General features: G+C 48.7%; 1 protein-coding gene across 1 annotated transcript in view; it reads right to left on the bottom strand.

Annotated features, from left to right (window-relative positions):
• thada (THADA armadillo repeat containing) overlaps nt 1-22,163 on the bottom strand; it is a 57,060-nt gene that overhangs the window by 17,919 nt on the left and 16,978 nt on the right. The window contains exons 27-32 of the mRNA XM_083695898.1: nt 18,692-18,781; nt 16,992-17,123; nt 14,359-14,527; nt 8,531-8,634; nt 6,220-6,302; nt 1,736-2,139 (exon numbers count right to left, since the gene is read on the bottom strand). Of these exons, the coding sequence (XP_083552024.1) occupies nt 1,736-2,139; nt 6,220-6,302; nt 8,531-8,634; nt 14,359-14,527; nt 16,992-17,123; nt 18,692-18,781 (982 nt within the window). The remainder of the gene's footprint in view (nt 1-1,735; nt 2,140-6,219; nt 6,303-8,530; nt 8,635-14,358; nt 14,528-16,991; nt 17,124-18,691; nt 18,782-22,163) is intronic.

Raw genomic sequence — 22,163 nt, 5'->3', positions numbered from 1 at the left:
TCTCCCTCTCCCTATATGGTTCCTCCTTCTCTTCCTTCAAGTCACTCTTTCTCTTGCTCAGAAGAGCTCGTTCCTGCCTTTCTCTGAAAATCCAAAACAATGTTCTGTACTGAGACCTATCCCTCTGCTCTTCTAAACCTAAATCCCTCCACCTTTCTCCCCCACCCCCTCCTCCTCTCTCCTTCCCTCCCTCCCTCAACCCATCCACTCATCCTGTTTTCCTTCCTCAGTCACACCTTAGATGAGGACTCAGTAGAGCGAAACTGTGGAGGAAGGAGTTGTTTTCCTTTAGAATCCCCCCCAACGCCTTTAAAACACACAGAGTAGGAGAGCTCACCTCCATATTTACATTCTTTCTGCATATTTCGATGATTACGATGATTATAAAACATAAACCTGTTATTAGAGCGTTTAAATAAGCCCTTTTTATTGGCAGAAGTGTGTGTGTGTGTGTGTGTGTGTGTGTGTGTGTGTGTGTGTGTGTGTGTGTGTGTGTGTGTGTGTGTGTATGTATGTGTGTCTGTGTGTGTGTGAGGGGTTGTGGAAGCCGCAAGCAGGTTATATGGCATCTTTGGCTCTTCTCTTGACTGGGTGTCTCAGACAGATATTAAAGCAGTAGAACCCCCACAGCTGGTCTCTTACCCTCACTCTCTCTCACTGTGCTGCAGGACTAGATTTTACAATCCCCTTTAATGAGCTCTCTCACAACGCACTGAATCAGAGACACACACACATGCACAAACACACACACATGCACAAACACACACACATGCACAAACACACACACATGCACAAACACACGCACACACACTTCATTCATTGCATATAGCAGTGCTGTCTCAGACATTTCCTTGAAAGGATTCTAAACCTGTTAAAAGTCAGAGACAGAGGTGAGAATTGCAGGTTTGTCTTAGAGAGAGAGAGAGAGAGAGAGACAGAGAGAGAGAGAGAGAGAGAGAGAGAGAGAGTGTGTTAGAGTTTAATAGAATGCCCCTGCTTTTAAAGGGCACCAGATCCAACCCAGAGGAATTCATCCAAACTGTGTTTTCTCTCTCCCAGAATGCTTTACTGGAACAGAGGGCTCGCCATGGAAACGGGGCCATGGTGTGTCCTTGGCACGGAGAGGCGCGGCTTAATGGGCCGGCGCTTAAACATTAACGGCTGGGCAATAAAGCAGCTCTCACTCACACACACACACACACACACACACACACACACACACACACACACACACACACACACACACACACACACACACACACTTCCCAGCAGCGATGAGTCCTGACAGCTCTCTAACACAACTTAATGATATGAATGGCAGTGTGAGGTGATGGCTGTCCTGTGTTTATGAGAAATTCAAATATGACTTGCTGGGCTTAAACAGTATAGCAAGGATACCTTTTCACTTACAACCCGAGCGTATGGAGCTGAGTGATGGAGTGGAAAGTTACCAAACATCCCAGGCCCGCAAAGAGAGAGAGAGAGAGTCAGAGACAGAGACGGAGAGAGAGAGTGCTTTGGCTGGTCTTCACAGTAACAATTGTCACTGAGGTGGGCATGGTGTTGAACAACACAATTGAGATGGATGGCTAGCTAGCATCTTAATTTCTCTGATTTGGATGTAGTTCTGATGGCTCAGTCGCTTAGAGAGAGAGAGAGAGAGAGAGAGAGAGAGAGAGAGAGAGAGACACACACACACACACACACACACACACAATGCCTGTTGTGATGGTACCTTGGCCAGACACTGTGGGTGAGTCTCATGTAGGGCCAGGGTAGTGAGAGTAGAGATGGTGGTCTCCTGAGGCCAAGGGGGGCCACACCCCTCCTCTCCTCCATCCTCCCCACTCTCAATCTCCAACCTCCTTAGGATCTCTTCTAAGGCCAGTTCGCGGACCTCGTAGTGCGGGCACTGCAGCAGACGCCCCAAGAGCAGGGATCCTCGTGAGGGCTCCTCCTCGGCGCCCCAGAACTGTGGGCTCTCTACACTGGCGCTCAGTGCCACCCGTGCCAGGCTGAGCAGGTACTGGGTACCCCCGGGGCCCAGGGCACACAGGGCTGAGGGACTACCTGGGGCTACCAGCTCAGACGCTATCACCACTGCCAGCGTCTCCTCACGCAGTTCCTTCAGCGCACAGTCTGGGGGAGACAGACACACAACATCAGACAATAGCATCACAACAACTCGACTCAGGGCATCCATACAAGTTTGGTCGTGCCTTTGTAGCGGAAGTGATTTGAAAGCACACTCTTGTGATGAGATGAGGTAGTCTTCTGAAAAATGTAAACGCTCCTTCAGACCTTGAGGATGTCCTTTTGGCCTAATGGTAGATGCTTGTGTCTTCCAAAAGTAATACCTGAGTTCGAACCCTGCCCGTCACACCTTTATGAGCATCTGCTATGAGTTAATATTAAACACCAAGCCAAAATACCTTTTCAGATATATGCCAGTGCAATCGAGGACACACATGACTTCACACCTCCGCAGGCCATCTGCCCTGCCCCAGGCTGGAGAGTGCAAACGCACACGCACTCCAGTTATTGGTAACCCAATATGATTGCCACCCCCCTCACACACACACACACACACCCACTGCACCCCCCAACCTGACCAAGAAACCTCACAGGCCCTCCTTTCACAGCCAACTCAATTAGTTTAACACACATACACACAGACAGACACACACAGACAGACACACACATACAGACACACATACACACAGACAGACACAGACACATACATACACACACACACACACACACACAGACACACACACACAGACAGACACACACACACAGACAGACACACACACACACAGACAGACAGACAGACACACACACACACACACACACACACACACACACCCTTCTCCTCTAAAAACCAATGCAACTCAATCTGGCCCTGAGCTCCACTCAACAAGGGCCTAACAAAAGAGCGGGAAATGCCGCATTCCCCCGGAGATGGGCTGGGTTACCGTGGAACCTTATCCTCAAAGGGGCCGGCGGCGACATGAGCAGGTTGTAAGGGTTCTAATGGAGCAGAGGACAGTAATGACAGTAATGATGAAGGGATGAGAGGAGGAGGGAGCTGGGCAAGGAAGGGATGAGGATGACTGGAGAAGAATAGAAGCGTGTCACAGGGAGAGAGAGGGGCTGCCTGTCACTGAGGACACTGCACCCCTAACTGAGTTGTCAGATCATTCTTTTCGGTTGAACTAAGTGTACACACACACACACACACACACACACACACACACACACACACACACAATATCAATGAAGATCCCAGAGAACTACCATCTCACACCCCCACACAGTTCCACTCAGAGCTGCAGGTTGAGGTCAACCAAAAACACAACTAAAGGGAACTGGATCAAGACAAACGGGGAGCAGCCCAAACCTGGCTTCTCTTTCAACTCACTCCAGACACTCATTACAGCACAAGGGGGAGAGAGAGAAAACATCATTAGGCAGAAAGCAGAGCGTTTTTAATGGCATTTATTAAAATAGCTGAGTTTCTGGAGGAGGGAAGGTGGGGCAGTCGTGATTCAGTTAGGAAATGAAAGGCGTTCCTCTAAAGGCCACACTGGGCCAGGCGTGTCTGTGTGTGTGTGTGTGTGTGTGTGTGTGTGTGTGTGTGTGTGTACAGAGAGAGGGCCAGGAGAGGTCGGTAGCTCGGAAAGTGAGTGAGTGTGTATGTTTCTTTACGAGAATTTCTCTTTCACAAGACCTGACCAGAGAGTATAGCAAGACGAAAACACGCAGTCAGAAGGAGAGAGAGACCTCCTGTCACCGTGACCAGTGGACCACAGTACGACCACAATACGACTGTACTCAACGACAACTCAGCGGCACAGTTACCACTATTCATACATGACTCAATCCCAGGGGAGGCTGGCGGAGTTAGAAATCGGAGGACATGTTTGATACCATTCCTCATTCCATTCCATCCTCTGATGTCTACCTCCACCAGCCTCCCCTGCTCAATACCCTGTTTAGTTAAGCAATGTCCCTTACACAAACACAACACACTGGAACAGAAGTATCAATAACAATGTAATTCGCAACCATGCAAGTCCATCAAAACATCAGTGACAAAAAACAGAAAGTGCTCACAAAACTGAGGTTGTGACGGTATGTGTGTGTCTAAACATAGTCAAGTATTTAAATAAAACGAAACCGCAACATTTGGTTGAAATAGACTAAGCCAAAGTTACACTGAGCTGCTTTATACTGTGTAAATAATATCCATCTAATTTGATTAAACGTAAACAAACATTTGACCGCATCATCCAATCGAAAGTCAAGTACAACTCACAAGCCATTTCCTTCCCTCCGTCTTAAAGGGTTATATGTTTTTGTTACATCATTCTGTGTGTGTGTGTGTGTACATTAAGAGCCTGGTTAAACACAGTGTGATGGTTAGGCAGCTGTACTGACACTCACTCCATCAGCTCATAACGTCATGAGTATGTGCTTCAGTTCAACAATGGCATCATCAGTAGGTCTGCCTCAGTGGTGTTCTGTAGTGCCTCGTACAGTATCGTAGTATAAATGCTTGCTCTTCTGTCTTCTCACATATGTACACACAGCTGGATTTGACATCATGTCCCACCCAAACAAAAAAAAAACTGATTGTGTGTGTGTGTGTGTGTGTGTGTGTGTGTGTGTGTGTTGCAGATGTGCACAGTGGAGCTTAAGTAGAACTCTTCCCCATGGTGGAGGAGCTGCACAACCTGCTTGAATCACTCCCTCCCTTTAATTACCTTCAATGCCCTGGGTGTGCACATGTGTTGTGTGTGTGTGTGTGTGTGTGTGTGTGTGTGTGTGTGTGTGTGTGTGTGTGTGTGTGTGTGTGTAATCCTTTAAGGTGGATTTCATCATGTGAACGACATACTGTATCTGAGAGTTAAGGAGAGTACAGGCCATGGGGTTGTTGTAGGTATTGGATCTGCAAGCGAGAGAGAGAAAGCGAGAGCTATGCTGCTGTTTTTACTGGCATGGCTGGAGCAGCGGTGGTGAGGTGGGGTGGGGTGGTGGGGGTACTTTTACGAGTTGGTGGATGGATCAAACGGGCCGCCGCCGCCGCCGCCGCCCGAGAAACGCATGTGGAGAAGAGAACCCCCCCACCCCCCTCCATTCCTCTCAGCCTCAGAGACTGGGTCCACAGCGATGGGAATGTCTGTAGGAACTGCCCAATAAATTTCAAGTTCCTACTTTAGTGGATGATGCCAGTAAAAAGTGAAAAAGCGGATTGTTTCCCTCCTGGTGCCTTCCACTCTTAAACTCTTTTATTTCAGATGGAGGAACTTGCTCTGCATTGAGGAGAGAGAGAGAGAGAGGAGGTAGAGAAGGACAGGGAGATGACATAGAGCTACCTGTCTGTTGTAACGGGGAGTGCTGTGTTTGTTACGTAAGGCCCAGTGCCCTGAATGCAGGCTTGTCTCGACGCTTCCACTGTCGAGACATGTGTTGAGCACATGAGGGCCAAACACACACACACACACACAAACACACACACACACACACACACACAAACACACACACACACACACACACAAACACACACATTAACTGGGTCATAGGCACAATCGCATCTGTCAGAGGCTCGCCTTTGGTTTCGCATTCTTCCATTTCGGAGACCCCCAGCCTGCACACAAGTGCTTCTCTGAATCTGAGAGACAAAGACTTCTGTGAAAAATCACTCATCATGGAGGACGGTTGGACAGCCTCGCCAACACACGCCAGTGGGCTGTTCACGCTAAAACTGTCTGAAGCCCTCCACCAGGTCCACCCTAAAAGGAAGGCCTCGCCAAATATTCATTGAAACTGAACCTTACTTTGGCACCATCTTTGCTCCACAGGTTTCACAAGTCCACAAGTCCCTCACCATAGTATCCACTTCAAAACTTATTGCTAAAGACAACTGACATTACCTATCCACCACCACACTGGCTACAGTTAAACCACACTAACCACGGATTAGGAAAAAACTTTTCAAACGGAGGAGGAACCACCTGATTCTATCCAATTAGAACACTAAGGGGCAGTTCCCAAAGTAAGCTTAGTCCTGGACTAAATCACACTTTCAAGATGCTTTTTAATCTAGGATTAGGCTCAATCTGTGTCTGGGAAGCCATCCCCAAATGTTGTTTTCCATGATCTGGGTGAGGAACCCAGTCTCAGCTGTGTGTCTGGGTCCCTTCCAGGTCTACTCACCTTCACCAGGCCCAGCCAGGGGCCCACACTGAGTCGCTAGCACATCCAGGAACGCCCCACGGGTCACCACACACGGGTTCTGTCTGAAAACCAAGCAGGGGGGAGTGGACAGAGGACGGATGTTAAAGAGACATTACTAGACAAACAGGATAGTCAGGCTTTACACTTTCTTCACGTCTGACTAGGATTATTTCTAGACCATTTGACCTGAAACGATCTGGGTCCTAGTTCTTGGCTACAACTATTAACATGGGCTAAGAGTTGATCTTGGTCAGGTCAAGTGGTCTTATTGCACATATGACACAAGATAAAGGGCCCCAACTTTATTCAGCAAATAGTGCTGAGGAGAGCAAGAAAATACCTTAAAACTCAGAATATTGCATGTTTTGTTTTTTTTACTTTAATAATGGTTTTGAGAAAACTGTAATTATTGAATCAGAGTTTTTGTGATCAGTCTGAAAATGGCATTGCATATCATGGAACACTATACGCACTATTCAGAACACCCATTGGATTATTTCCATTAGAAATATTACGGTAAAGCCGATTTTGCTGAAATGTTTGCACATGCAAATTGGGGCCCAAAGTGAACAAGAGGAATAAAAAGGGTCATGTATTTCCTCAAAATGATCCAGTTGTCTGAGCTGAAATGAACTTTGGGGTTGTGCATTGTCCTAGATAAATGCGAATGTGCGTCACATGAATGAGAGATAAAAAAAAAAAAGAAAACTCATAATAATAATGACTTTATGCTTCATGACTAGGTCACTAGGTCTGAGATAAGGGTGAATAGGGGTTTGCTTGTTTGTGTGTGTGTGTGTGTGTGTGTGTGTGTGTGTGTAGAATCCTAGGATAACCTTTTTATTTTGGAATCACATGGTGTGCCAATGGGCTTTGAGTCCCACACAGTCTCCAGGGCTGGGTCTTGTGTCTTCCCTGTAAAAGGACTACTATACTTGGCTGTGTGTGTGTGTGTGTGTGTGTGTATGTTAATATACGAACAGGCTTTTTGTATACGTATATATGTATACATATATAAGTGTGTGTGTTTATCAGACACATCAGTGCAGTCTTTGTGGCTGTTTAAACGTGTGTAAGTATGTGTGTATGTGTGTGTGTGTGTGTGTGTGTGTGCAAGCGTGTTACCACAGCATTGTGAAAGCCCACAAACGTGTGCGCAAGAACAAGGGGCACAGTGTGTGAGGTTGACGTCACATTTTCATCACTCAGATATTAATAACACACACACACACACACACACACACACACACACACACACACACACACACACACACACACACACACACACACACACACACACACACACACACACACACACACACACACACAGACAGACAGACAGACAGACAGACAGACAAGGAAGAGGAAAGTGAGAACAGATTTGAGCAGGGATGAGTCTCTTACTCAACCTGGCTAGGACAGCACTGTGGAGAAGTCTTAAAGAACCTTGATCCTCAGATCTCAATCCAAACAATACACTCCCATATGATCCCGATGAGTTAGTGTGCCAATGACAACTGCAGTGGGAGAGTAGTCAGCCATCTTTAGACTGAGTATGTGCTGACTCACTCTGGATCGTGAACTCCACACAGTGACACAAACCCAAAACAGAAGAAGGGCCTAACCTAGAGTGGCTGACCCTGCATTCCCTAGTGTTGGCTGACGGGCGCTTCAAATTAGTGGTGTTTTTGAGACCACAGTGTTTCCAACAGGGCAGGACACTCTGATCCATGTAGTCCTGGATCTCCTTGGTGGCTTCTGAAGCGGCAAACGATCAAACAGACAGTTGCTGCGCGCTCGAGCAAGCAAGAATCCACCTCGTCATCTTAATAAAGACTCATCGGTCTCACCAAGCACAGCCAGCTTGCTAGCCCGTCAGCTTACCCCACCTCTAGCCCAAACCGGCAGCGTTATCCACTGCTCCCCTGATCATGGACCTCCACAAGGTAGGGCCTGTCAGGGTAATCTCTGCCTCATCTCTGGGCCTGGTCTGGGGCCAGGGTGGTAGGGGGTCTGGTGGAGGGACAGCGGGCGGCCCCTTTGAAATGGAAGCCCCTGTCAGGTCTGGAGCGAACACATCCAGGGGAGGGGAAGGGCGGAGAAAAATGGAGCCATTCTTCTCACAAAAGACCTAGAATATCAGGAGACGCTTATCTATGTCATGGTGTGTATGCGCGTGTGTGTGTGTATGTGTGTGTGTGTGTGTGTGTGTGTGCGCGTACGTGCGTGCATGTGTGTGTGTCTGTGAGTGAGAGAGAGGCGTAAAGAAAGAGAGGGAGAGAGACATTACCTGGAGGCTAGCCACAGTCGTGGCCGAAGGCCTTTGCTGATGTCACTTCCCCCTGCCTGGGGTCTGTGTGTGTCTGTCTGGTAGGACCGCAGCAGGAAGAGTACCTATGGAGAGACAGAGGACAGTCATGTGATATACCTGCTGAGGAGACAGCAACTGAGCAGAGACTGTGTACTATGGAGACTGAGAACCTGTCTAGGACAGAGACTGAGAACCTGTCTAGGACAGAGACTGAGAACCGGGCTAGGACAGAGACTGAGTACTATGGGGCTTGATTAGAACACAGGCGGTGTATTTTGAGGCTGGTACACAAGCTGAGAATGTCCTCTGAGGCTAGGAGGACACAGACTAGGACCGAGGCTGGGTATATTCTGGGCCTGAGTAAGTATACTCTTTAGCTGGCCACGGCCACAGTGGAGGAAGCCATTCATTACGCCATGCAGGGAAGGCAATGGGGGAAAAAACCAGGCCGACCACGTAGCATCAGGCCTGGCCACCGAGCCATAGACACCCCCCTCCACGCCCAGCCAGCCAACACCCACTGGCTCACACAAACAGCACCCACACATCCCTCCTTCCCTCCCCCTCTGCCTGCATTGCCTGCACTGCCTACCTCCCTCCGGCTGGGAAGTCCCCGGGAGCCTCAGCCGGCTTAATCCAGCCGGGGCATGGAGGAAATGGGAGTATTTATAGAAGCCAGCACTTATGCCAAAAAGCATGACATGTTGCAAAAACTTGGAGGGGGAAGAGCTGGGATGAGACAGAGAAAGATGAAAGGCCACAGATGAAGACGAAATCCACAGCATAGCAGGGTCAAGGTCTGACGCTTTAGCCATAGAGAAGAGGGGGGGAGGGAGGTGAGAAGGGGGGTGGGCGGACAAGGGATCTCTGACTAGGGGCAGTCCTCACTTTGGGAGACTTTATGGGAACAGTTTGGCAACTCTGTGCTACATACAAAACAAATCAAAACCTATTTGTACAGCGTTGTTTTTGACCAAGGCGTTTTACAGCCTGTGTTGTGTTGGTGGCGCTCACTTTTAGCCTGGTAAAAATAGGGCTGGTGTGTGAAGGGCTTCAGAGCCTGTTATCAGCCTGCAGTCCCTCCCACAGGCACAACCAGGCACTGACCACAGAGCACAGGGCAACGCTATAGAGACAGATACACTCACACAGACAGGCAGACAGGTCATGCTGATCTCCCTCCTAGTCTGCACACATGGTAACAAACAAGTCCCTGGGGTGCAGTTCAGTTCCATGGCTCTGATAAAGATTGATTCTCACACACACACACACCTACCTACCTGAGGGCAACCAATGCATAAATGCACATGAACAAGCTACACTCATACACAAACAAACAACTCTACAAACTAATGAGTTCTAGTTCTACACAGACTCAGACACACACACACACGCTGTAGCAAACAAGCGCTGTTGTGTTTGCACTTTATCAATCAATCTTTATCAGAGCTGTGGAACTGAACTGCAGCCCAGGGACTTGTTTGTTACCATGTGTGCAGACTAGGAGGGAGATCAGCATGACCTGTCTGTCTGTCTGTCTGTCTGTCTCTCTGTGTGTGTGTGTGTGTGTGTGTGTGTGTGTGTGTGTGTCTGAGCAGACACAAAGCAGCTGTGTCCTTGTGGAGCTGTGAGACAGAAAGTACATGGAGGAGTAGTGACCTGCGCCTGCCCCCTGTCATCAGCACTGGTACTGCGCACTACTCAGAACCGTGTCCAGCTACCACAGTCTCAGCACTACAGCTAGACCTCTGCAAAGCTACACAAATACTCTACACAAATAGCTACATGTACCTTTCTAACCTTGGTCTAACCTCTAAACATGACATGGAAAGAAACATGGTAGTTGGCCAAGTGGTTTGATATATCCCATCTATCATGACAGAGATTTGGCTAAAATGTATATGAACATATGGTGACTGTGTCCAGCCAGATCCACTGCATTAACTTCCAGCTGATTTAGCCTCATGTGTCATTGATTAGATACGGTTGAAATGGCAAATATATTATCGACCAACAGTCAATAATGGATGTGGGAAATCTGTTCTTACTGCCCTCAACCATATTACACCAGATAATAACCTTCACCTGAATGTTCTCTAAGAAGTTAAGACTTGTCCATGGGCTAGAGGGGGGAAAAAAGAGAGGGATCAGAAATACGGTGTAAGGAGACCTGAATCACCCCTGCTATTACTACTGTAGACAGAGAGACAGAGAGACAGAGAGAGGATGATGGGTGAGCTGCTTATGAGTTATGTTATGGAAATATACTAAGGATTAATTCCACTGGGACGACCCCAATACGCTAGCCGCCGCTAGCCAGGGTGCATTCTGGGTACGTGGCGTCAGCAGCGCGTATCGAGAGAGGATCCAACGTCGGGTTCTGTTAGTGCTAGTCTGTCTGGTCCCCTCGTTAGCCAGCTTCAGGGGGAAGCGGGGAGGTTGTGTCAACAGAACTCTGGGGCGGTGCTGGCTCTGACTGTGTTTGGTGATGCTTTAATCAAAGGGATATCTCTAACCTCTGTGTCTGTCTGCTGATGCATGACGCCACCCTAGGAATGGTCTTCTGAGGACACCATGCAGGTCACAAAACTAGCTCTGTGTGAGAGTGCATCTTTGAATAAGTGTATGTGTGTGTGTGTGTGTCTCTGTACATGTATATGTATGTGGGTCATTATCCCATAAATTAAATGTACACAGATAATTATGAGTATTAATTAGTACTTTTACAGTTTCCAAAACATCCATGATTAATGTCACAATGGCTTTCAAGCCCTGTTGTCCCATGTTACCAACCCCCGATAGGTCATGGGAAACATAGAGGTTACAAACCCAGGTTCTCTGAAGGAGATGAGGGAGACCCTCACTATGGCACATGCACTCTTCTGTACCTTTCGCTGAAGACCCCTTGCAGTGACGCTTGCAAATGATAGCCCCGCCTATCACCCGTCCCAATAAAGGGACACAGCACGCCATTTCATCCAGTGAACCACTCTTTACGAGTTCAGCGCGAGATGGGCAATGAGTTGAGGGGTCTCCCTCAACCTGGGTTACATTTGTGACCTGTCGTTCTCTTTCAGTTGACTTGGTTCGACCCCTCACTATGGGACCCTGCAAAATTGCCTGGTCCAAACTGGACACCTCTACTGATACAAGAATGTACCCCTTCTACATCACGCAGTCTCCAAACCTGTGGCAAGGACGGTATGTGCCACAGAGGGCGCAGTCACATCCAAGCTGTAAGATCTTTGAACGGTATGAGGAGAAGCCCAGCTGGCAACAGCCCCTACCCCAGAAACAGAGACACACTTGAACAGGCCCAGGACGCCGCCAACCCATGGGAGGAATGTTATTGGATCCCCAAAGGGGTCTGCAATCCCATAGAATTGTAAGCCTCAACATTGGCCCCCACAATCCAATGGGAGAGGCTCTGTGTAGACTTCCCCTGGCAGGGTTCGCAAAACAGATAAACAACTGATCACAAATCCTGAATGAAGCTGTCCTGTCCATGTAAACATGCAGCGCGGGCACTGGACAGAGGGTGTTCATAGGCTGTTGTAGGGAAGAAAAGGGCGGAAATGGAAAGGGAGCAGTACTGCAGCGATGCTGCGGTATGCTATGGGGATGACCTTGGGAACAAACAATGGGTTAGGCCGTAACGTAACCTTAGTGTCGCCACGGGCAAACTGAGTGCATGTAGAGTGGACCTAAAGGTGCACTGAAGTCACTCACATGCCTGGGCGTGGGGAGGGGCGAGGAACATTCTTATAAGACAGCATCTTTCCATCGACAGTCTGCAGAGGTTCCAAGTGGTCACTACGGAATGCGTCATGAAACAAAGACTTCGATGAAGACGTTGCGCTTCCTTCATGAGACAACAGATAAGGGGGTGCGCGCCCCAGCAGTCATTCTGCCGAAACTTAGAAGTCTCATGGTGGGTGGTGGCAGGGCCCGGGGAGAATATGACTACAGTACGATTCGGACTGTTACCGAGTCAGGATGATGTGTGTATGCATGCATGTGTGGGTGGGTGTTGGTAACGCTAATGTGGTTAAAATAATGGAGGAAGCTTTTTCCAAAAGAGCAGAGACACCAACATCTGCTACCTGTTACACACAGACACAAACTCAGTGTGTTGACAGAACACATTTGCATGCATTAGCCATCCCCTGCAGCTGAATACACTGTCTTAATCGCTTCAGCTTAAACAGGCCCTCAGTATGCAGTCCCGCACGCACGCACACAATCTCCTCCATCAGTGGGGCTGTGTGTTATGCTCCCGTCCACACGTAGACTGTATTTCTCTGTGTTATACCATGTTTACTTCAGTCCGCCTGCATACAACCACATCTCCCACCACAACAGTCCTCCCCCCTCCTCCTCCACCAGAGCCAAACACTTCTGACTGACTATCTCCACAGGGGATCTGCAAATACTCCCACCTTATCTGCAGCCCATCGGGGAAAGACACCCCTTCGTTTTCATGGGACACGACATGCTGCTATTCATCCTGCCAGTCCGGGTCTGTGGCACATTGCCCAAACAAGGACTACACATATATACAAGAACACACACACACCTCTCCCACTCTCTGTCACTCACCAGCCCCAGTCTCCCGCATCCTCCACAACACACAGCAGATTCTACCATTACACTGTGGCCCTATTTGCTACTGTGTGTGTGTGTGTGTGTGTGTGTGTGTGTGTGTGTGTGTGTGTGTGTGTGTGTGTGTGTGAGACTATGAGGGCAAGGAAATGAAAGGGTTGGGGAATGGCTGCAGGCATCAGCTCTACTTCATCCCATACATAAACACGTGTATGCACAAAGACATGCCATTTCCTATATCCGTCTGTCTCTCTGTCTCTCTGTCTCACCACCTCCTCCTCCTCCTCCTCCTCCTCCTCCTCCTCCCTCCTCCTCCTCCTCCTCCTCCTCCTCCTCCTCCTCCCTCCTCTCCCCAGCCCACAGAGACAGGGTTCCCCTCATCCTCCTCCGGAGCTGAGAGAGAAACAGACATCTGGGAAAGCTCCACACATGGTCGCCATGACAGGAAAGAAAACAAATCTCTCTCCTTCAAAGCCTCCCATCAGCTTTCGAGAGCCCACCTCCCTGCCATTCCGCTCTCCCTCCCTCTCCTCTCTCAATTCAATTCAATTTATTGGCATGGGAAACATATGTTTACATTGCCAAAGCAAGTGAAATAAACAATAACAAATTAACAGTAAACATTACACATTACAAACATTTACAAAAGAATAAAGACATTTCAAGTTTAAATGTATATAAACAATCAGAAATATACGGTAAACATTATTCTCTCTCTCCCCCCCTCTCCCTCCGTCCCTCACAGAAGACCCACTGCAGCCCAAGCCACTATCAAATCAATGTGCTGCTACATCAAGGGAGAATAAACCCTAATCCGTTCCTCCCCCTGACCCCTGATCTCCCTGACCCCTGATCTCCCAGTCCCCCACCCCCATTCCAGCAAGTATGTCCAAGTACCATTGGGGAAATGTCCTATGATGCGTCTCACAGGGCTATGTTGATATTACTGTGTGAGTGTTTAGTTGTGTTGTCAGTGTGTGTTTACAATACTAAATATGCTTTTACCCTCTGCTGCCTGATGTGATAATGAGGCTCTGTATGTTGTCAGGACATGTTGAGAGCTCTTGTCAGTGTGTTGTCTGTGTGTGTGTGTGTGTGTGTGTGTGTGTGTGTGTGTGTGTGTGTGTGTGCGTGTGCGTGTGCGTGTGTGTGCACGTGTTGAGACTTTGCATACTGTGCCGGTGTGTTTGGGTTAGGTTCTCGACCTGAAGTAGGGTTCCGTGGATGTGGTTCTGTTGGGTTCTAGGTCCGGGTTTGAGGGGCAGCTCCTCCAGCAGGGCCTGGATGGTGGAGGGGACCTGGGTTACCATGACGAATGGGACGAGGGCCCGGGCAGCCATCTCACGGGTCCTGTACACGGCTGAGCGACCACACCTGGAACACAACACAGAGGAGGTGTAGAGATGCCCTACACAGGCAGAGAGACAGACAGAGATAGACACACACGCACACACACACACACACACGCACACACACGTGGACAGGCCACCCTGTACTCCCGCTAAGATTAGCCATGTTTATATTGTGACTATTTGTCCCTCTCCAACGCCACAACATTGTCATGGCCACCTCGAGTGAGAGACGTGAATGGGACATGAGAGAGAGGTTGAGGAGAAGCTTCGCGGCTCACTGTGACGGGGACAGAATAACTGCCAAGGTTCAATCATATGGGACAGACAGACATGGAGACATGTTGGGTCTTTTACTATCAAAGTGCTCAGTAGGGAAAAAAAGGGGGAAAGGATAGGGAGAGAAAGGGAGGAGGATGAAAGGATTGTGAGATTTGAGGGGCCGGGGCCTCCAGTTTTCGGTCCGTGGTGATAGAATGGTTTACGAGTGCTAGAGCCAAACAAACAGCCTGGAAAATCCACTGCTGCTTCCAGAACAAGAGCATCATCCATCACGACAGCTTGCAGGATGGAAAGTCAAAATTAAGATGCTCGCTTTGTGATTTGGCCAGGAGAAGAGGGTAGAGATGTTTACACTCCCCCTCACACACGCACACAGGTGTGCACACACGCACACGTGCACTCTCGCACATGCACACGCGCCCACGCACGCACACAAGGCAATCACACACATTCCAGCTGTAGTAGATCAGCTGAGATCAGCTGATACTGAAAATAGATGATCAAGTGAAACAGAAATCACTTGACAACAAATGCTCCTCCACCTGCTGTGTCAGAACCCCCAGAACAGACAGACAGAGACAATAGTTTTCATTCCACTGGTCTGAACATGTTCTCACACACTCACACACGGACACACACACACACACACACACACACACACAATGACCAACAGCCTGCCTGCCCCCCCCCCCCTCTGCCTGCCCCCACCCCCCCATGTGTGCCACATATGTTAACTATCAGTGCTAATTTGTCCCATTAAAACTCTTTGGACAGGAAATGACAGTTTGGAGGGGTGTAATTTTAGAAACAGGGCCGTCCGAGCTGTCTCCAGGGGGTGAGGACACAGACTGGGGACGAGGAGGAGAGGGGGAGGGGAGGGCATCTGGGGCTCATTTGGATCATGGCAGTCCTCTTTACTTCAGAGAAACTGTACTGGGTCAATTATTGTTAACACCAAACAATCCTGCTCGCCAGAGCCATAGTGGAGTCTGATAGAGAGAACAAACTACAGCAGAATACTGTAACCATATGACTCATCTGTCTAGTTACCATCCTCAACATCATCATCCTCAACATCATCAACCTCATCATCATCATCCTCAACATCATCAACCTCATCCTCATCATCAGCCCTACTGATGAAATCAGAGATGACACAATGAGGCTCAGGGGGTAAAGGAATGTGAGAGATGTAGAGAACTGACAGAGAGCTAAATCAGAAGAGAGCTGGAGATGAGAGGGGTGGCAGACGAAGGGAAGGGAGGGAGGGAGGGAGAGAGGGATGGAGAGGTGGATTGGCCACATTGAGGCCGCTCTGTGTAGTTGGGCTGGGGGGTGGGGGTGGGGGGTGGGGGGGTCAGTCTCCCAGACACGTCCACACTCGCCTGGGGGAAGGAGAGAGAGTGAGAGAGAAAGAGAGAGAGGGGGGAGAGAGCGCCTGAGCCAAAGCAGCCAGGGCCGTGCTATATTTAACATCCCCAACATGTGGGCTTGATTTGGGTGGATGTCCTCGCATACCTCCACTGACAAGAACCAGCCAGCCAGCGCTCTCTCTCTCTCTACCCCTGCAGCAGTTAACCCCCACTGTACCGGACCAGCCAACACCACCCCTCCAGCTCTCTTTTTCAACCTTTATTTATCAAGGTTGGTCTCATTGATCAAATCTATTTAAGTAGCAGATACAGGAAGACACATCACAACACACACACACACACACACACACACACACACACACACACACACACACACACACACACACACCTCATTCGTGTTACGGAATACTCAGTTTATGGGAAAGGATCTGCATAAACTGTCTGATATCCCCCTCAATACACTCCTCCCATCTATTTGTCCTGGTGGTGGAACAGAGTGTTTTGTTATTAGGGTGTAGGGACACCCGACATCTCTCTGTGATAGGGAGACTGACCCCTGGAGGCCCTCCCCCTTCACTGGCTGATGGTTCGGACTGGGCAATGGCGGGGACATGTGCTGATTCCAGACAGTCTTGCAGGTGCTGAGGAAGAACACGTTCCAATAATATTTGTCTGTTTTCCCCGGTGCAGAAATGCAACAGTGAGACCCGGAGGCACCGAGATAAGGGACCGGGAATTTGGGAACACCATGACACACTGAGAAACACAGTACAGTGAGTCTCTGTGTGTGTGTGTGCGCGCGCACGCGTGTGTCTGTGTTCATCATTAACTCACCTGATGATGAAGGGCATGAAGGGGGCAAGGCCCAGGGGGGAGGAGGAGCCATCCATGGGAGAAGGGTAGAGGCGTCCCAACACCAGTAGAAGCAGAAACAGGCTGGGGTGCAACCTCACCTGACCGCTATCACTGAGGAGAGAGGAGGAGGGGATAAGGTGAGTTGATGGGTTGAGAGCAGTGGTGGATAGAAAAAGAGAGGGAGGAAAAAGAGAAAGAATAGACAGAGAACGAGAGGGGGGGTATAATTATATAAATGAAGAGTATAGTGGAAAGAGGGCCAGAGAAAGAGAGAGCATTGTATTGATGTTGTGATGTTTGTTGTGTTATAGATTCAATTTAAAATGGATTTAAAATTGCCATCAATCCACACACAATACCCCAGAATGACAGAGCGAAAACACGTTTTTAGAAATTTTAAAATTTATTACAATTGAAATAGTTCCACAGCTGGGTTGGCAGTGTCACTATGTGTGTGTGTGTGTGTGTGTGTGTGTGTGTGTGTGTGATATAGATATAGAGAGAAAAGAGAAGAAAGTGCAGCCCAGAGTGTATATAGAGAGGCGTAACTTCAGGGCCTTCCAGAGCCATAAGGTCCCCATAGAGCAGAGAGGACCCCCTGCCAGCTGGGCTTGTGCTTTTCATTATGACATCCACCAAAACACATCTACCCCCCTTTGCCACAATCCTCTGGGACAGCCGTGCGATGGGCGAGATAGGAAATGTAATAGCCCGCTAATTATGGCCCTGAGTAATGTGTTTAGCGTCCGATTTCAGTCAGGCAGAGCGCAGGCCAGCCAGAATTGTGATGTCATCATGGCATCGGAGAGCAGAGGAATTGCAAACATATGAGCGGCTTAGCTGAGGGAGAGAGGAGAGGAGAGCATAGAGAGACAGACAGAAATGGAGGGATTGAGGGAATAAGTAAGAGGAGACATTTAAAAAGGAAAAATAAGGGGATGAGAGCAACAAGATTGAGACAGAAGAAGAGACAAATGAGTCTTGAAGAGGGGAAGGAAAGATGTAGAAATCTGGCCATCTACATTCTCTCCTTGACTTTCTGTTGCCCATCACTTTTTACCTGAGAACTACGGTCTTAAATCCGCAATCGGTAATTTGTGAAGCTGTTTTTTGAAAGACCAGAGGAGATGGCTACAGTACTCCATTCAGGAGATAAGACAGCTGAGGTTGAGTTTCCTGGGAAATTTGTTCACTTTTAAAGAGACGCAGTGGGGGGTAGGGAAAGGTGAGAGGAACAGGCTGAGAACGTATTTCATTAATTTGATTATTACATTAAGGTGATATTGATTGGAGGGCCTATCCGCAGTGGAAAATATTTTATGAGAGGGGGTGGGGGGGGGGTTCTGAGACTCAGGAGGCCTAATGGTACAGACACAAAGTTCAAGGCTGTTCCAGTAAAGACAGACAGAGAGAGAGAGAGAGAGAGAGAGAGAGAGAGAGACAGAAAGATAGAGAGAGCGAGTCAGGCAATTCCACGGAAACTGTCACACAGCACAGCCAATACACTTAACAAGCCTAATTAAGCAGTCTCAATGGGCCTGGATTTAAGGTTGTTAAATCCAGAAACCAGAGGAGGACGAGAAGAGAAGAGTTGCTGGGCTGTCCAGGAGCAGTGGTGTTTTCTACATACCTTAACAGCCCCCCCACATTGAGGTAAGCCCCCCCCCCCCCCCCCTCACCTGTCCACAGAGGCTGCAGCCTCCTCCAGCTGATTCAGGAGGAAGGGATAAAGTGCCGGGAAACGAGTGAAGAACTCCCGGCCTGTCATCCTGGAGGAAGGGAGAGAGGGAGGGAGAGAGAAAGAGTTTTACAAGTTTTGACCATTTGACAAAAAAAAATTGGCCTGTGCTAAAAAATGCAAAAAGGAAAGAGAGGGGTGATCAGAGAGAGAGAGAAAAAAATCTCTATGGTCTAGCTTCTAAACCACTTCCTTCTATTTGAAAGCGTTACACAGGCGCAGGGTGAGTTTCTCAGGAGTCAGATGCCAACCCAGGAGGGAGACTGAGTTCAGCCTCTAGGTTTGTTTATCCCTCACTACAGCACGCAGCGTGTCTGGAACAAACTGCTGAACTGTGGGCTCTAACTCACTCAGTTTGTGTGTGTGTGTGTGGGTGTGTGTGTGTGTGTGGGTGTGTGGGTGTGTGTGTGTGTGTGGGTGTGTGGGTGTGTGGGTGTGTGTGAGTGCGACTGCATGTGTATACATCCATAAACTGACAAACTTTATTTAACTTTGGCAAAATCATCGCAAACCCTAAACCCCATTCACCTCAAGCCAATGAAGTAATTTTTTTAAAATTCCTAATCTAAATAAAGTGGCCTTAAACGGAAGGAGGTATGTTTAGCTGGCGAAGCCAACAACATAAAAACTGCCTCTTCACATATTCTTCAGCCGTGACTGAAGACAAATTATTTTTTCCAAAGGGACACATATTTAGTCCTCCCTCCCCCTCCTCACCCACCCCACCCCCCCTCCACCCCCCTAACAGTTGTGAGGCCTGGTCTGAGTTAGAGCCAGGGCGCCATCATGGTAACAAGGTGCGTCGGCTATGTCTGGTGGCCGGTTGTGTTGGGTAGTCACAGCGCGACACAGAAACAGCGTGCAGATTGGGAATGACACGGCTCAATGTGGTAGCAGTTACGCACGCACAGAGTCCCTGTGTTCTTTCACCCACTCAGGCCAAACGGCTTTAGCACCCTCCCCCCCCGCCCCACCCCTGTGCAGCTCCCCTGCCCCCTACAAACCTGTCCATCACCGACCCTTGACCTACGCCACACACCTTTGAACTTTAACCCTGGCATACACACCACACAAACATCCACACGCACAGGTACACACAAGTGCACACACAAATATACCCCCTGGGACCTCTCTTCTATGAAAATTATCCATTCAGGTAGATAAATACAAAACAGACAGACAACCATAAAGAGACACAGAGGCACCTGAAGCACAAACCTACTCTGTGTGTGTAGGTGTGTGTGTGTGTGTGTGTGTGTGTGTGTGTGTGTGTGTTACATGCAGAGGACTGGTGCAGTAGACCATCTCCTCCTCCTCTCCCTCCATAATGAGGGCCTCTCAGTCTGACGTCTCACTGCTCCAATGAAACCTGGGTGGGGTCAGGAGGTCAGGGGTCATGGCTGTGCAGATTATCCAGGTCAGGGTGAAGGGTGGAGGGCCAGGGGAGAGGTAGGTGTCTGAGGACAGGCACCGTCTCGTCTGCCTGCCTGGATCTCTGGGTCTTTACTCAGCAAAAACTGTGATCATTCAAATCAGAGTCATGCATGACAGAGTCAACAGCATGAACATGTAATACACCATATGCATTATAATGACCAACTTTGCTCACATATTTAGCTGAAGCAAAATGGAGCCCAGTGCGGAGGGAGGATGGAGACAGAAACTACTGAGACTGTTGGCTTTGGCTAGAATGTAGAGCAAAAGTCTCTCATGAACACAGTTTTGGGTTTATGAAAACTAAGAATATCAGAATTATATAAAAAGGAAATCAAGATACGGAGTGCAGTTGGTATGTAAACTGATACAGACAACCAATACCATTCTGATTCCAAACAAACAACAAAAACAAAACAAAAAAATAATAAGTTGATCAACAAACACACAGAGCACCCTCACACTCAAACACACACAGAAACATACAACCTCCTCAAACACAGTAATACACACACAAGTCAATGGTAAATGGCCCAGTGTGTGTGCTGCATGCAGGCCAGAGGTCAGCTGGCCCAGCAAGTCCCATACACTTCAACTCCACTGAAGCCATGGGGCCCGATCCACCCAGAGCACGAACGCACAAACGCACAAACGCACGAACGCACGCAGCGGCCTGACCAAACACACCAGCACCCAGCCAGACATTGGAGTGGACAGCCTGTCACAACGCATTTACTGCAGCCAGAACACACAACCAAATAATCACAGTAATAACATAAGCCAGACGCAGAACACACGAGCACATCCCAGGGAAAACACTCACACACTCACACACACCAGTTATACACAGTAATAATGTGAGACAGACTAACACACAAGAAAAGATAGGAAAAAATCCAACAACATAAACAAGAGACTTGGCCTGCCTGAGAGGGATCAGAGTGCTTGCAACACAAGCAAATGAAACTAAAGGAAAACAGATTGTGTTCTTGGACAGGCCAAGGACCTCGGATTGGATTTATCATGAGAAGGAAAAATCCCTCCAGATCAACTCTTATGGGTACAAGTCCCTCTGGATAAGAGTATCAGTTCACTAAAGACTTAAAAATAACCCTGTCACACTCCCTGTCTATACACACCCTCATATAACTATGAGCATGTCTTTGTTCGTCTGTAACAGTCATATCCATGAGTGATCTCTTTGCTGCAGTTCAGCAAGTCTCTCCCAGCCCCTCTCCTGAACCCTTCTGTCTCTGTTCGTCCTATCCTGCGCTCCACTGTCATCTCTACCATCACGCCTCACCCACTCCAGATGTGACCTCTGTCCATACCCACAATGCACTGCTCTATGGGTCCCAGCTCCACAGAGGCGTGCCATCCAATGGGAGAAATTGAAGATTAGCCCAGGACAGACCAGTCAGTGCTGCAGGGGGTCAGAGACCTCCTCATAGTACCCCACACATGCACAATCCCGCACAGGTCAAAGGTGAAGGCTAGTGGAGCAGTGCTTGAAGAAAGTGCCAGACAACAGTTCTTGCTGTCAACTAGTGAAGGTGTGTGTGTGTGTGTGTGTGTGTGTGTGGGGGGGGGGGGGGCTGGGGGGGTACTGTAGATGAGTACAAACAAGAACAACCCAAGGGAGAGTTGGAAAAGCACCTTAGTCATGTGTGAGAGAAATGGAGAGAAAATACTACAAATCTACCATTACAAAAGTAGTAAAGAGGACTGCATGTCTAATTGACATACTCTGCCTAGGGAGTGGGGGTTGATAACTCTGCTCTGGAAACGAAGAGTAGGATGGCTGGGAGATGTAACCACACTGACCCCTGGTGGAAGAGAACAGGTCCAGCAGAGAAGAGCACAACAACCATTATAAAGCTCCCCGTGCATTATCAATCAGAGCCTCTAAACTTCAGTTGAGGGGACCAAATAGTGTTGTTGTTATTGTAGGCCTGCACGGAGTAGTACTTAGGAGGAGG

Source organism: Argentina silus (assembly GCF_951799395.1).
Source record: "Argentina silus genome assembly, chromosome: X".
NCBI classification, from domain to species: domain Eukaryota; kingdom Metazoa; phylum Chordata; class Actinopteri; order Argentiniformes; family Argentinidae; genus Argentina; species Argentina silus.
This window is presented reverse-complemented; position numbering and strand designations above follow the sequence as displayed.